Below are 16,580 nucleotides of genomic sequence, written 5' to 3'. Positions count from 1 at the left end.
CCCGGACACTCGGTTCCACATCCACTGGCACCAGGCGATCACCATGGTCACCGTCTCAGGATGACACACTCGGACTTCAAGGATTCAAAGCAATAGGCAAGACGGCATGTATAGGACTTGTATTTTAATATTGAATATGTCACAGGGTTTAATGACCAAATTAGCCATTTACATTTTCCAAAGATATCTAAATATAAAATTGCTGAAAATTCAAATACAGATAGCAAGCTACAAATATTATTTCTTTTGTTTCTGGGGGGAGGGTGGAAGACGTTAGAAAAGGCTGCTTCTGTTGGCTGAACAAAGCTCAGGAGGACAGAGGAGTTCATTAAAATGACCCGTGTGCAAAGAAACACACTCGACTTTGAGATGCGGTCTTCGTCACATCTCTTCCTGGACCATTTAGAAAACGGTGTGAAATGCAGGTCCTCCAGCTACACCTGGTCCCTGAGCCTGGGCCGGAGTGGGAGGACGGCGCCGGGAGGACCTGGAGGCCGGTGAGGACCGCAGAGGCAGCTGCGCGGCCAGACGTCCGTGCTTCCCGCCCGGAGCAGGCTTCCCTGGGCCCCGCGTCTGCTCACTGCTCCCCGATGTGGTGGAGAGCGGAGAAGCGCCCAGGAAAAACCCACACGTGGGCCTAATCGCTAGTTGCAATGGACACTTGCTACTTAAGGATGGAGACCACTTCGGGCGGGAGCCGGGCATAACCTGAAGACCAGCCCCCCGCAGCTCCCCCTGAGGTCGGAGGTGCTGGGACGAGCTGGGGAGAGGCTGTGAGGGGAAATGGCGCCGCCCGGACACACACCACCAGTCCCCTTCCTAGCCTTAGTAAGAGACTCCTCAGAGCACTGCGCTCATTTAACAAACGGCAGAGTTAAAGCTATTGACTAAGCCCTAAACATTCCTTCTGAGAAATCGAGCCACAGCTTTTCCAATCTGCCTGTTCAATATGGGAACAGATTTTAAAGCGAATAACATAATCAATCCTCTGCCCCAAAGAATGGTCCGTCACACCAACCGTGATAAAGAGGACACCTGTTTATTAAAAGGAAAAAGAAATGTACATTTTTGTTCTTCAAGAAATTTGATCAAGTTGTAAGGAAATGTGTGGGATGGCTATGTACATCTCGGCGGGCGGGGCGGGGCGGGGGCTGGGCAGCGGGCTCCCCTCGGCCGCCTGGCCTGCGCCCTGCCACTTAGCGCCGCTGCTGCTCGGGCTGCGGCCCGGGGAAATGTCCCAGCCCCGTCCTAAGGGGGCCGCCCTTCCCCGGAGCCACAGCCTGCCCTGAGGACGGCAGGACGGGGAGGGGGGGGGGGGCGCTGGCCCTGGGGCAGCTCTGAGCCGGAGCAGACTGAGGCTGGAGGCAGGGTCACTGCTGCCCTGATTTCTTCTCCTTCTGGAAGCTGAAGCTTGTGCGTCTGTTCAGTTTTCTTTGTTTCTGAGCAAAATAGTCGGCCCGGGCAGTGCTGGCTCGTGACTCCAGGATGTAGTTGACCTGGAACAAGAGGACACACCCGGTCACGCGCCAGCAGCCACCCGCTCACCCAGGGCGACAAAAGACGGCATGTGTAGGGCTTTGAAATGTCTGAGCACCCTCTGGGGCCTCCTGTGCTTGGGGCGCAGGGTCGCAGCAGGCTGGGCCGAGGCTGCACTAGGTTGGGAGACACAGGCTTGGAGGACGGTGCTGGCCCGGCCTGCCCGCCAGGCAGCGGGGGCGCTTTTCGGACCGCAGAGCCTGCGGGCTCACACGTGCTGCCTCCCAGAAGGCTGTGCACCCCTGGGTAGCACATAACGTCCCTGAGCCCCACTTGCCCCGTCTGAAGGACAGAACCAAACCAAATCCAGGCTCTCCATTCAGCCCCTCCTCGCCCCCGCCCCGGCCCCGGAAGGTGCAGAGCTCCCAACGAGGGTGCTTCACTTCACACCCACAGCCCCCAAAGCCAGGGCTCATCTGAGGAAGGGAGAGCGAGGCTCTGGGAAGAGCGGGCGCTGACCGGGACCACGCAGAGGGCCGGGCAAAGCCGAGGGGCTGAGGACGCCGGGTGCAGAGTGCCCAGCCGGCCGCCTTCCCGGTTACGGCTCGGACGCGGAGCTCGGCCTTCTGCACGCTGCTGCTCTCGGGATCCTTTTCTATCCCCACACGCGGACCCGCCACATGCTGGGGGCTGACACACATGCGGTCACGGTCACCAGCATCTGCCACGCCTGAGCCTGGCCCCATGCTCGGTTCAAGGTCTATGTCCCGAGGAGCCCACAGCCTAGCGTGTCCCCGGCATGACAGAGTGACAACAGATAGAGCGGAGCACGACGGAAGGGGTAGCTGCCGGGGAGGACGGCCGGAAGGCCTGCAGGGGGGATGGAGGAGCGAGGGTCGGAGAGAGAACGAGGAGTGTGGGGCGTCCCTGGAGCTGCAGAAGCTCGGTGGCGGTCCAGGTGAGGTGGGGAGGAGCCTGGAAGGGCAGCGGGGCCGTGAGCAGACCTGCGCCCAGCGGCGAGGACCAGCCCCTGGGTGGGCAGCAGCAGCCTTAGGAGTGGGAGGCCATTATCACCCCCAACGTGCAGATGGGAAAGCTGAGGCACGGAACAGTAATGACTCTTCCTCAAGGTCACAAAGCTAGCGTCTGGGCCAGGATCCGGGGTGGGGTGAGTGTCAGGCCCTTGACGGACACACCTTCCGCTTCTCCAGGCCCCACCTCTTCAGAGGCACCCCACCCCCTCACGCCCTGACACCACTCCTCCCACTGCCCCCAGCTCCTCTGGCTGGAGCTCTGTGTGGGCAAACACCATTTCCCTTCACTCTCAAATATGTAAAGTCATGACTAGAAACCTGAGTACTTTTGGGTACAGAAACCAGCCACCACCTCTGAGGGCCACGTGTCCTCCACCCAGAGCCGGGGAGGCAGCGAGGGACGGCACACCTCACAGGGGGCCGAGGCTCCGACACTGTGTTCCCTCCAAACTTTCTGCTCTGATAGTCGCCAGCAGCAGGCATTAAAGGCTGGTGTGTGCGTACAGAAGGCCTGACACGCTTGGCCCACTGCCTCGCCAAGTTACCAGCTGAGAGCAATAAATCATGAGGCCGCAGGGCCGGCTGACGATCGGGACACTCCAGACCGTGTGTGGAAATAAGGTTTTATCATTCTTAATGAGAGCAATCTTTGCATTATATCGCTTGCACACTCAGCCAACCTAGTGTTTTCGGCACATACAACTTGACAAAAGCATTTCAAGATGATCCTTAAGTAGCCAACTATTTCCTAAATTTGTTATCTTCAGTGCTTTGTGATAATCACATAGATAATTTTAATGGAAGATTAATGTAATAATCAAAAGATAAAAACGCCCTTTGGTCTGCCATTAGCTGGTTAATATGCTGTGGCTTAAAACTTGCACAATTTTATGCACTATGGAGTGCTTCACTTTCAATGCATTTTACAGCTCGAGGCATAAAAATATAGGGAGTTTTCATGGCCAATAAAGCCACAGCCTCCATCACTCGATCATGAGAAGAACCCGATTTGAAGAGACCAATGATTCCTCCGAGATTCATCTGCAAGCCTGCAGAACCAGGGACCACACGTGGCTTAGCTCAATTATATCCCGGCCGTGAGGCGTGGCTCAGGAGCGCCTCAGCCTGCGTCCAGCTGAAGCTCCGCCCTCTGCGCTCTGTGGTCCTGGGCCTCTCTCCCCTCATCTACAAAATGGGGATAAAGAGCGTCCACACTGCAGGCCAGTTGTGAAGACTGAATGAGATAATGCATATGCAGTTCTGCTCAGTAAATGGGAGATATCAATGTTTCTGCACATGGAAAAACACAATGAGAAAAAAATAACCGGATGGAGAGTTGCCTGTTCATCATAGTTTCTTTGACATCAGCCTCTGGCCCTTGTTTCCTCCTTCAGTTTCAGTCGAAAGCGCTCATTTTAAGCAAAACACCTGAATTCTAGAGCCACCACGAGGATTACTCGTGCCTAAGACTGAGCCCTGAAGAGCCTCTGATGGAAACATTTCTGCCGAAGGACTGGACGGGGCGGGGGCCGCAGGCACTGGGTGCTGGTGCGAAGCTCACGCAGACACCGTGGGGACGGCCACAAGGCTACGTATTCAAACTGCTATAGAAGTCAGAGACAGGAGGAGTGAAATGTCATCTTCCGTCAGGACCGTGGCCCTCAGCTCTCTAACTAATCAGGCCTGAGTGCACGGGACTCTCCCGGAGTCTCGTGCAGGAGGCAGTATTTCTACAAACAAGTGATATGAAAACAGACATTTTAGGGGCGGCGACGGGCTCGGGGATTCTGCAGGGCAGCATCTGCTTCGGGAGCATTTGGTCCTGGGAGATGATTTCTCTGCACTTGCTCTTCCACGGTCTCACACTGAAGTCATAAACCTGTGTTTCTGTCATCAATCTGCTGTTGTGAAAATTATTTGATGTCAAACACAGGATTATAATTTTACTAGAATCCTTCTCAAGTCTTGAATATTTTAATGCTGGCTATAAAAAAAGCCCAGCCCTGACAGGGTAATGGAATATTGCTTTACCTAGGCCCCGAATACTCCGCACAAGTTCCCTGTGCTGTGTGGTGACGAGACGGCAAGTAACTCTTAGCTCGCTGGTTGTAAGCATCCGGCAGGCGCTGTCCCCGCGGCCGGGGCCCGGGGTGGGGTGAGGGGGAGCTGTGATCCAGGTGGTCCATGCACCTGCTGGCCTCCCCGCAACTGACAGTGTGACTCTGTCTCCGCTCCTGACTGCCCCCCCAGCAGCAGCACCTTTTTAACCCTCATCTACTACGTGTGGAAATCTTGTAGCCACGGGGACTTTGCCTCAGCATCTTTCTGTAAAACAATTCCATTTCGTTGAAATCCCCCCCTCAGCTCCCTAAGTCTGCACACTCTGGGGGTTAGGAGCACCAGGTCTGGAACCTGGGGCCCAGTTCTGGCTTTGCCAGCATGGCCCTGGCTAAGGTGACCTTCCTGAGCCCCGTTTCACCTAGGCAGTGGGACCCTTAGACATCGCTGCACGCCGAGTTGTGAAGAACCAATGAATCAGCATGTCAGTGCTTAGCCCGGCGCCGCACTGCGCAGGCCCCTGGTGGATCTCTGCTGCTTTCGATTATTATTCCGTGATGATTCCACTCTCAGGAAGAGAATGAGTAACCACCTAAGTGGGTTTATTGCATCTCATTGGATTTGTGTTCTCACAGGCCTGTGTGGTGTGGGGCAGTGCAGCTGCCATGACCCCACTTAACAGGCAGGGAAACTGAGGCGCCCAGAGGCAATGCATCTCACAACTTGGAGCCCCTCTGGCTTTACGACCTGCTCTGCCAAAGCACACTTTTTTCCTATCTGATCAACTCCACATGAATCAGCTGGAGGGAAGGATTCTGTTTGGAAGTCTGAGAACCACCAGTCCAGGGCTACTGGAGTGGTGCCCAGGGCAGCGGCCTGCAGCACCTGGGAGCATCTTAGAAACGCTCACCTCAGGCCCTCCCCCGGCTCCTGGACTGGTGAGACCCCGGGGCAGCCTTTCCCAGTCCGACCGCTTTGGGAGGTTCTGTGTGGCCTGCCCCTCCAACCTTCCTCTGCTCCAGCACAGGCCTGGTGCAGCCTCCCAGCCAGGCTGTGCCGGGCCCTGCCCCTCTGCCCCTCGCAGGCTGCTGATAGTTGTTATGTGTAATGTTGTGTCCTCTGACGGAGGCAGAGCTCTGAGGGCAGGGGCTGGCCGGCCCCGCAGCATCTCAAGCACTGGCCTGGCTCGCGAAGGTGCTCAGTGAGCACTGTTGAGTGGCGGTGACATACACCTCTAGCATCGAGTTAGGTGTGTTTTGAACAGGTTGCTAAGATTACCTTGGGCACAGTAAGGTGTCTTCAAATAATAACAGTTTCCTCAGAGTCTGCTCCAGGAGCCTCAAGGGGCTTCTGGCAATAGGTGGAAGGAAAGAAATGGTGCTTAAGAAGGATACATAAGTACACGAGGAATCAGGATTTCTGGGGGCTAGGAGGAAGCCGAGGGGCGTCCTGCTTTGGCTAAGTGGGTGCAGGGCAGCTGAGCTGTGGTGTGGCCCTGGGTGCAGTACTCACAGGCAGGGTTCCTCCTCCGTAAAACTGGGCCTGAGAGCCTTGTCCTGTGTGTGCGTGCGTGTTCGTGCGTGCACGTGTGTGCGCGTGCGTGCACGTGTGTGCGTGTGCGCGTGTGTACTGAGGGGTGAAGAAGATGCTGCCAGGCCTGAGAACCACCCAGCAGAAGCCGCCCTGCACACCGAGTGCTGGGGCCGAGGACACTCACCTTGAGCATGATTTCATTGACGGTAGCAGCGTCAGATTCGAAGTAGAGGTGTTTATAGTCATGATTGCTTAGATACGTGAGTTTAAATATTGCGTGACCTGGAGAGAGAAAAAACAGTGCTGAGGGGTTACCGACAGGGGAGACCCCCCTGATTCTCCCGTCATTCCAGATCAAGTGAGAGCAAGTGGCGGCTGTGTGGCAACTAGTCTTCACAGTAGTTCATTTTTCTCATTACAGGCCGGGGAGAGACGGACAGTAGAAAACATAAAACTATCAGGCCAAATGGCTAGTGAGGACCCTTCTTACTCTGGAGTGTGTTCAGGGCAACATCGCATTAGGAAGGCGTTAAGAACCTCTTCCACACAATAATTTCACGGAAAAGGTGGTATTTTTGAGGTAGAAGGCCAATTACCTCCAAATTATTGCTCTAAAAATAACGGTGAAGTAAAATAAATGAGCAACAGGAAGGAGAAAGGCCGGTAGCAATGCCATTATGAGCCTTCTCCACGGCCCTGGCTCCTGCTGTGAGGGGAGCCGTGGGCTTGTGACCCTGCAAGGAGGCTGCTCCCACGGCCTCAGCCATTTCTCCCTGGAAGGATGGGTGGCCTGGGGGACGGGCAGAGGGAGGGTTGCTCTAGACACGGCCAAGGACAGCTAGCACTTCCCACAGCAGACCGACCTCAGGGGTCCGAACCTCTAAACTGCCCCAGATCCAAGTTCTCACACCCCTTCCCCATCACCTTCAGAATAACCATGCCAGTTCTGAGACTGCCTCCTGGTTTAGCCTCCTCTCACGCCACTGCCCTCACATGCCACAGGCCAGCCCACCGCACACCCCGCCTGCCCAGGCCTGGGATCTCAGTGACCCGTCTGGAGAAAGCCTGCCATCCTGGGGGACTTGGCTCAGCTGGTACCTCCCTGAGCAAGGTTCCACAGCTACCCTTCTAGGCACACTTCCCAGTGACTCCCACACCGTACATACCATCAACTGCAGCCCTGCCTGCCCTCCGTGTGCCTGTACCTGGGGCACACGTGCCAATCAAATTACCTCCTCTAAACTGAGACGTAGATGCCAGCCCGTCTCAGTCCAATGGGAAGCTGTCCCTGCCCCATCAGCACACGTTGTCCTTGGGTTCTGGAAGCCCCCTGTGGCCCCTCTTTCTTAAGGAGAAAGTCCCGTTTCCCCTTAGGCTAGTTTGAAACATCGGACATAGAGTCTGCTGCAGACTCGGTGCTGATAGGACTCGAATTCAGCATATCCTTCTATTAGGCCTTCTCACCCGTTGTCCTTTTAATTGAAACAGCGCTGGTCACAGTTATTAATTAATAATATATCACCCATATTACCGTAAGTTCACCTCTTTCCCGGAGAAATTTTCTTGGGGACTTTATTTACAGTAGGTAATTCTTCAGATCTCCAAAAATAAACTGATATATGTGGTACATATGTGGCCAGAAAAGTTGAGCTGCTGGTATTTTATCCTGGAAACATCATGATATACTAATTGCGACTATAAATTCTATATGGAAAAAATCAGCTAATAATTTCTGAAAAACCTCACTTTCAGTCACTTGACAAATTTAGCCTGATTCTAAATGGTGGCACTAAATTGTCAAAATCCTTAGCCGGAAGCTAATCATTCTGTTAACACAAAGTTCTTTGTTTCTGGTAAGAAAGTGAACCTCATGTGGATGAAGCTGCGCGCATGTGTGGGTGGGGTGCTCCTGGGTCTTCAAAGGCCCGCCTTGGACAAGAGTCTCGTCCATGGCCATGCTGTGAGCAAGCAGAACCGTCTGTGAAGGTCACAGGCTGTGAAGGACACACACACACCCCTCTAGGAGGCCTTGCTGCTGACACCTGGCCATGGCAGACACAGACTCCAGGGCCTGGGGCTACAAAGGACCGGCAGGTCTCAGGGAGGCCGGTAGACCCGAAGCTTCGGGGTTCACTGACCACTCTGATAAGCGATCTCACGGACTGTCTACACCACCTGCTCCCACTCGTCACTGACAAAGCCAAACCTCAAGCTGCCAGAGCAGGTTTCACCTGAATGACTCGGACACCGCTACAAACCCACCCCGACGCTGGTTAGAGCTAAATGTACACACGGCACATGTGGTGTGCAGTCTGCACGGGCCCGGGAGCCTCTGGATGGAAGGCAGCCCTGACACCGTCTCCATGGGAGCTCAGAGGGGAGGCCCGAGGTTCGCCGGCCTGACAGTCACATGAAAAAACAAAAAGAAATCATCCTAGATCAGGCCTCCTGAAAGGCTGCCTACAGAGGCCCGGTGAGCACCAACATACCACCTTCTGTTCTTGCTGTGTGCCCCTGGCCTGTCCCCAGCGCTCACTCCAGAGCCCCCAGGGAAAGTGAGGTGGACAGGGACGAGGAGTCCCACCCCACCAGCTCTCCGAAGCCTCTGACTTACTAGCATCCGCCTTTCCAGCGAAAGCATTCATGTCCCTGTGAGAACGGAGACGTCACCTGCAGTGCTTGTGCTTGAATTTCAACGGAGCAGCCCCGTTGTGACCATCACAGGGCCACTGGGTTAGCGACTGGGTGAAGGTGAGGTGGGACAGGCAAGCAGAGAGCTGCCTCTTGCTCCGTGGGGGGCATTTCGAGGGAGAGCTCTGTGCATAAGCTCAGGTTAACATCACAGCCATGTTTTGTCATACACGGTCGACTCACTCCAGGGATCTCGGTTTTGCTTGGGGCCAGAAGGGCAGTTTTACTGGGTTCAGGCCCTGCCGGGGACACGGGCTAGTGCAAGGATCTGCTGTGGAAACACTGTGTGGAGGCTGGCCTGGTGGGGGTCAGCTGGGTCAAGGTGGGGTGGAAAAGGGTAAGGGAGGAGTGTGGACGAATGTACGGGGGCAGGAGGCGGCAGACAGGATTGTGTATAGCGGACAGCCAGGTGACTCAGGGCAGCTACAAAGGGCTGGGGTGCCAGATTCACCAGCCGAGGAAGCCACTAGGGGGTTGGTTGTAAGCTGGGCAATGAAGTAAGTGGTCAGACTGTGCTTCTGGATGTTCACCCTCGCTCCCCAGGACCTGGAGACATGGGGGACAGTGCCATGGCCATCAGGTAGGTGCGGATTCGGTTTTGAGCTGAACAGGGTCAGAAAGGATGCTGAGAAAGGAACTGACTTGAGAGCTATGAGAAGGGAACATTGGCAGGACTTGGGGAGACTTTTATAATAGAACTAGAGGCCTGGTGCATGGCATTCGTACACTGGGGGGGGGGGGTCCCTCAGCCTGGCCTGTGCCCTTTCGCAGGCAGTCCGGGACCCCTCGGGGGATGTCGGAAGCCTGCTCCCTGTGGGGAGTGGGCCTAAGCTGGCAGGCGGACATCCCCCCTAGGGGTCCTTAGCGCTGCCACGGAGGTGGGAGAGGTTCCCACCACTGCCGCTGCGCTCACCAGCCGCCAGCCCTGCTTCTGGCCGAGCGGTGCTCCCCTTCTGGAAACGCACTGACCACCAGGGGCAGCTCCGGCATTGAGCGTCTGTCTCCTGGTGGTCAGTGCGTGTCATAGTGACTGGTTGTTCCACGGTTCAGTCGATTTGCATATTAGCCTTTTATTATATAGGATATTAGTTAATAAGCAGAATTTACACTTGCATAGTTTCACCCAATCTAAAACCTACGTATGAAATTATAATAAGTTAATTGATCTCTTGCTGGAAACGAATATATCAGTAAACATGAGTAATTTATGCCACATGGTAAACTCCCACCTCTGGAATCACTGGCATTTTGGCACCCAAAGAACAGAGTTAAGAACACAGAACAAGGAAAGTCTCATCAAACACCTTATCAGCCTGAGGCACCTCAAGGCTCCCCTCAGGTAAGGGAGGAGGAGGGGTCAAATGACCTTCTCAACTGCAGCCGCAGGGCACCGGTCCTGGGGGGGTCAGAGGGAATCAGAGATGGGCAGGTTACCCTTGAAAATTCAAAGAGCACCAGTTTTCATAGGGAGGGGCCAGCCACAGGGGCCAACTGTCTGTAAATATGCCAGCTAAGAAAAAAATTAAATATCAGTGTAACTTAAAATGTTAAGCCGTAGCTGGTTTGGCTAGGTGGACAGAGTGTCAGCCTGTGGACTTAACGCTCCTGGGTTCAATTCTGGTCAAGGGCACATGCCTGGGTTGAGGGCTCGATCCCCAGTGTGGGGCATGCAAGCAGCAGCCAATCAATGATTCTCTCTCATCATTGATGTTTCTCTCTTTCTCCCTCTCCCTCTCCCTTCCTCTCTGAAATCAATAAAAATATATTAAAAACATGCTAAGTCCAATATTCCAATTAGTTCCAATTATTTTGCCTGGATTGCTAACTTTGTTTGGAAATTGAGGCATGAGGAAAGCCTGGGCTGCTTGAGGGGGAGCATGAGCCCTGGAGTCAGTCAGGATGAAACCCCGCTTGGCTGGTCCCCTCGGCGCTGGGCCCCAGGAGCCAGGCTGGCGGGCAGAGGCAGCAGCGGCATGGTCAGGCATCGCACATAGCACGGACTCAGTGCGTGGTGGCGATCATTCTTACAACTGGGATGGAACTGACATTTGAAGATAAAATCATTATTTTAGAGATTCTGTCTTTAATTGGGCCTTCTTTGAGCAGACATGCGGTGCCATAGGAATGGGGTATCAAATGCGGCGTCGAGGCCCTGGTCACACGCTCAGGGCAGACACTGGAACTGCATCAGCTTCTGAAAACTGAATGGGAGTCTGGGTATGTAAAAATGTATTTATGTTTATGTTTTTTTTCCAAAGAGAAACAGAAGATGGAATGTAACAGCAGAAACTAATTAGCTGCACAAATGTCAGAAGGGGAGACGGTTGAGCTTTTGTGCTGTAATTTATCTTCTTAAACAAGAGGGTCTGCTGAAAAAACCGGGTTCCCTGGTCAATTCAGGGACTGGCTGTTCTACAGGGGCTATTATCACACAATGGGACGGCTAAGCAAAGAGGGACAGCAGCTTATCCACTCCTGCTAAGAGAAATGCTCCCAGGTTAGCACTGCAAATGGGGCAGGGATGACTGTTTGAAAGGAGGCTCCTTCGAGCATAACCTGCCAGCACTGACTACCTGGCACTGACCGGTCAGGGCCGGGGCTTCCCAGTGGAACCTGCAGCCCACCTTTGCCGAAAGCCCTATGATTTAAAACAGAGAAGTTTTTTTTTCTCTTTTTAAAAATTCTTTCTGTTGAAATTATTATATATGTCTACCTTTCCCCCCATTGTCCTCTCCCCAAAACTGAGTTTTTAAAAATATTTAATTCATTAAAGATAATAAACAGTTATAAGTTCACATGAAAATGTATGTTTAATGGGAAAAACCTTATATTTCTCCAAAGTTTAATGAGAATGTGGCATTAGTATATATATTTTGGTTTGTTTTGTTAATCTTTATCCGAGGGTATTTTTTTCCATTGATTATTAGAGAGAGTGGAAGGGAGGGGGAGAGACAGAGAGAAACATCATGTGAGAGAGACACATCGATTGATTGCCTCCCGCATGCACCCAACCAAAGCCAGGATCAAACCTGCAACTGAGGTGCATACCCTTGACCGGAATTGAACCCAGGACCCTTCAGTCCTCGGGCTGACGCTCTATCTATTGTGCTAAACCAGCTAGGGACATTATTTTATACTAGAGGCCCGGTGCACAAAATTAGCGCACTCGGGTGTGTGTGTGTGGGGTCCCTCAGTCCGGCTTGCACCCTCTTGCAGTCCAGGAGCCCTTGGGGCCTAAGCTGTCAGTTGGACATCCTTAGCACTGCCCCGGAGCTGGGAAAGGCTCCTGCCACCGCCGCTGCGCTCGCCAGCCATGAGCCCAGCTTCTGGCTGTGCGGCGCTCCCCCTGTGGGAGTGCACTGACCACCAGGGGGCAGCTCTTGCGTTGAGCGTCTGCCCCCTGGTGGTCAGTGTGCATCATAGCAACCAGTCATTCTGCCGTTCGGTCAACTTGCATATTAGTCTTCTATTATATGGGATTTTTGAAATCTCTTTAATATTTGGTTTAACAGAAAACATCTGGATTATCCTACCTGCTTCTGCATTTGAGCATTGTGATATACTGTTTTGGCTGAAGCATATAAAGAAATGCCAGCCTCAGAGAGTTAAGTTTGGAAAAGGGAGGTATATTTTAAACTTTTCTTTCCAAATATTCCTTTGATGCCACACCAAACTTGATAAATGTTAGTTTCTTAAAGATTATTTATAATATGAAATCTAAAAACCACGTTAATAAACTTGTATTGCATTAAAATCCATCGGTCTGTCTTGCATTTCGAATGCATTTTTACACTTGCATCATTTTGTAACATCAGGCAGCAGCCTGGGAAATACTAGTCCACTGAGTTATGCAGGTTTCCAAATGTTGGCACATTTCACTATACAATATGAGAAAATCACATTCATTAATATCACCACTGATCTCATCGGAAAAGTAAGCAATGAGAAGCCAACCTCACAGTGCTGTATACCAGTTTCCCAAACTTCTAATTGTCACCTGAAAGCTTGAATTTCATCACTGGCATCAAAGTGACATCACTTACTTCATTTTCAAGAAAATGTCTGCTAAATACTAAAATTTGAATAACCACAACTTGTCAGTTGTTCTTTCAATAGAAATGGTGTTCCATGAAATAAATGGCTAGTTCGTCTTGTAACTCCGACAATTACACAAGTGCTTTTCCATGGATAAGTTTTCTATTCCCATTTGCAGCAAAAATGCTTATGGTATAGCATTATTTCCTCAGGGTTGCAAAACACTCTGTGTTGCCACAAAATAGCTGCATTCTGCCATACTACCGTGCTGAGTTCCTGAACTGCTTTTTAATAGTTTTTCTTTTGTTTCATTTTTGATCAACTCTAGTCAGTTTTCAGTTCCCATTGTCTTTATTAAGTTATGTCATTCTTCTTCTTCTAATTTTCTGCATTTAATATCATTTAGAAGAAGACCAGATAAACAAGCATGGCTGAAAATTTGTTAAAAGCCCTTGTAGACTCTGAGTCAGAGATAGGGATACTCTTCCATCGAAAAAAGAAAGCATTTTAAGTGCCTTGGCTTCATGTCAGTGGCGGAAGGAAGAATGTAAAGCTCTATCATTTATATGTAACTCTGGGTAAGTATGTAACTTCTTTGAGCTCTGATTCCTCATTTATAAAATGGGAATAATATCTGCCTTATCGAGTTGTTGCTAGAATAAAAGCAACAATCCTAGAATTTTATAATAAACTAGAGGCCCGGTGCATGAAATTTGTGCATGGGAGGGAGGGGTCCCTCAGCCCAAACTCGCTCTCTCGCAAACTGGGACCCTTGGGGGACATCCCTCTCGCAATCTGGGACGCTGCATGCACCAGCGACCATACTTTTCATACAGGTGAAAGGCATCTTGCTGTTGTATGGGCAGCTACATTTTTTTTTGCCCCGATTATAAAAAGTAGTACATAACATGATCCTTCTGAGGCAGTAGTACAATTTTCCCCATCTTATGGGTGGAAAAACTGAAGCAGAGAGAAGTTAAGTAATTGGCTTTGTCCCACAGTTATAAGTGTCAGAATTAGGGCTGACCACAAAATGTGCAAGCCAGAGTCCATGCACGTCATCACTGCATCATCCTGTTTTTTTCGGTGTTAGAGTAGCCTTGCCAGGTTTTAATTTTTAAATCTAAGAGACTGCTCCCAATATAGAGGGTAGGGTCCCTAGGCCTGGCCGGCGATCAGGGCCGATCTTTGGGGCGACTGGCAGGGCGATCAGGGGGCCCCTGCTGGCACCCGCCTTGGCTGGTGGCCTGGCGCTACCCGCTCACCGGCCCCGCCCCCTGCCAACCTGTTCGGTCGATGTGCATATTAGGGTTTTATATAGATAGATGTATATAACACCCCACAGAGTTGTTGCAGGAATTAAGCAGCACACATTAAGTCACTCCATTGTACTGTAGATTGCATTATTTCTGATGAGAAGTCAGCAATCATTCTTATCTTGATTTCTCTGGCCACTTTTCAGATTTTTCTCTTTATCACTGGTTTTCAGCAATTTGATTACAATGTGCCTTGATGTGGTTTTCTATGTATTTATCCTGTTTAGCCTTCACTGGGCTTCCAAGATTAACAAATCGGTATTTTAAAATCAAATCTGGAAAAGTGTTCTCCCCCATCCCTGAGACTCCAATTACATATACTATGTTAGAACAGTTGGTATCATTCCACAGTCTCTGTTCTTTTCACCCACGTTTTCTGTGTGCTTCCGTTAGAATAGTTCCTGCTGTCCTGTCTTCAGGTTCACTGATTTTGTAGGCAGATTCTGAAATGGCTCCCAATAATCCTGCCTCCTGCTTGTCACACCCTTCTGTAATCTCTTGTTTGTGGGCTTGACCTAGAGACTTGCTTTTTTTTTTCTATGTGGGATGGTTGATCTTGAGCCTCCAGGGAGCAAGCTGTCCCCAGACTTCTCCAAGTCCACATTTCTTTGTCTCCAATTTTTACGTGTCCAAAGACAGGGAATCACAGACACACCTTTGTAGGAGGGTTAGAGACATAGTTCTGATGAATAAATACAGCAAAAGTGTTGGGATGTTACTGCTGAGACCAGGTTACAAACAATTGTGACTTCTTTCTTGCTAGAACTCTCCTGCTCTTGGCGTCTTTGGTGAAGCCAGCTGTGTGCCACCTCATGAGCTTCCCCATAGAAAGGCCCAAGTGACAAAGAACTAAGGGTGCTCACAAGGAAATAAACTCTGCCAGCAACTGCTCAGTGAGCTGGGAAGCAGATCCTGCCTGATTGAACCTTGAGATGACTGTGTCCCTGAATGACACCTTGATTGCAGTCTTGTGAGAGACCCTGAGGCAGAAGACCCATCTAAGCTGTGCTGGATTCCTGACCACAAAACTGTGAGATAATAAATGTTGTTGCTTTAAGACACCAAGTTTTGGAGCAATTTATGATGCCACAATAGATAATACACTGACCCTTAAATTAATATCCCTAATCTGCTCCCATCAGTGAATTTTTTGATTGAGGTATTATATTTCTCAACTCCAGAATTTTCATTTGGTTCTTTTTTAATAGTTTCCATTTTTTTTTTTTTGAGTTCTGATTTTCCTTTAAATCTTTGAACACATTTATATTAGCTATTTTAAAGTACATCAGGTCATCGAATTAACATCATTTTGTTCAACACTGTTTCATTAATGTTGATGAGGAAAAAAAATTTGATTCCTGGCTTGGGGCCACTGTCTGTGTGGAGTCTGCATGTTGCCCCCCTGTCTGCATGAGTTTCCTCCAGGTACATCTGGAAGATGTGCACATTAGGTTCACTGGTTGTCTGAGTATTGTGGGGGGGGGGGGGGGGTGAGTGTGCCCTGCAATGGAAGGGCATCCTGTTCAGCACTGGTTTCTGCTTCGAGCCCTGAGCTGCTGGGATAGGATCTGGCCACCTGGGAGCCTGAACTGGAATAAACAGAATGGGAAATAATTACCTTGTTTTTATTAATCTTTCTTAAATGTATATATAGTTCACGTTTACTTCAGTGTTTAACACTACAAGTATTTTGGGTCTTTAGAAGTTTGGTGATTTTTTTTTTTTACCAGAAATATGCTTTAGGAATTTAACATTTGTTTATATCAACTAGTCTATGGTAAAATTGGTTTCATTATGTATCATTTTGCTTAAAGTTCCAGTTTCCAAGAACCTACCGACAACATTAATTGAAGACTTACTGTAATTATCTGCTAATTCTATCATCTTTGCCATTTCTGGCTGTTTCTACTGATAGATTTTTCTCCTGGTTATAGGACACATTTTCCTGCTTCTTTGTTTAGTAATTTTTGATTGAATCCTGGACACTATACACATTACATTGTGGGGTGTCTGCATTTTGTTTTCATCCTTTAAAGAGTATTGGGCTTAGTTCTGGATCAGTTTTCTCTTTTTAAGACTCCATTTAAAGCTTTATTAGGCAAAGATTGAAGCAATCTTTAATACAGGGCTAGTTTAGTCATACTCCTAAGATGTGGCCTTTCTGGAGTCACTACCAAATACCCTGGATGCTCCGCTCTGGTTGGCCAGAACTCAATTTTATAGCGCCCCAGTAGTTGTTCTCTGACCAGCCTTGTGAGGTCGCACTCCAGGAGGCACAGCTGAGTATACAGACAAAGATTTAAGGGCCTTTTCTATAGCTTTCAGTGTAGCTCCCTCCTCCATACTTCATTTTGCAAATTTCAGTTGCTTCAGCCTCCTCCAACTCTGATCTCTTTCTCCCAACTCACTGAGCCTGCTGCACTCTTCTTGGGCAACG

At 50.3% G+C, this 16,580-nt stretch overlaps 1 protein-coding gene across 13 annotated transcripts in view; it reads right to left on the bottom strand.

Moving 5' to 3' along the window:
* Window positions 1-1,023: 1,023 nt before the first annotated feature.
* MAPKAP1 (MAPK associated protein 1) overlaps window positions 1,024-16,580 on the bottom strand; it is a 193,517-nt gene continuing 177,960 nt past the window's right edge. For all 13 annotated transcript variants that reach the window (XM_079789779.1, XM_079789782.1, XM_079789780.1 and 10 more), the window contains 2 exons: window positions 6,286-6,383; window positions 1,024-1,496 (listed from right to left, as the gene is read on the bottom strand). In XM_079789779.1, the coding sequence (XP_079645905.1) occupies window positions 1,371-1,496; window positions 6,286-6,383 (224 nt within the window). In that variant the 3' untranslated portion in view covers window positions 1,024-1,370. The remainder of the gene's footprint in view (window positions 1,497-6,285; window positions 6,384-16,580) is intronic.

Source organism: Cnephaeus nilssonii (genome assembly GCF_951640355.1).
Source record: "Cnephaeus nilssonii genome assembly, chromosome: 14".
NCBI lineage: Eukaryota > Metazoa > Chordata > Mammalia > Chiroptera > Vespertilionidae > Cnephaeus > Cnephaeus nilssonii.
Note: the sequence above shows the minus strand (reverse complement) of the source record. Positions and strands in the feature narration are given on the sequence as shown.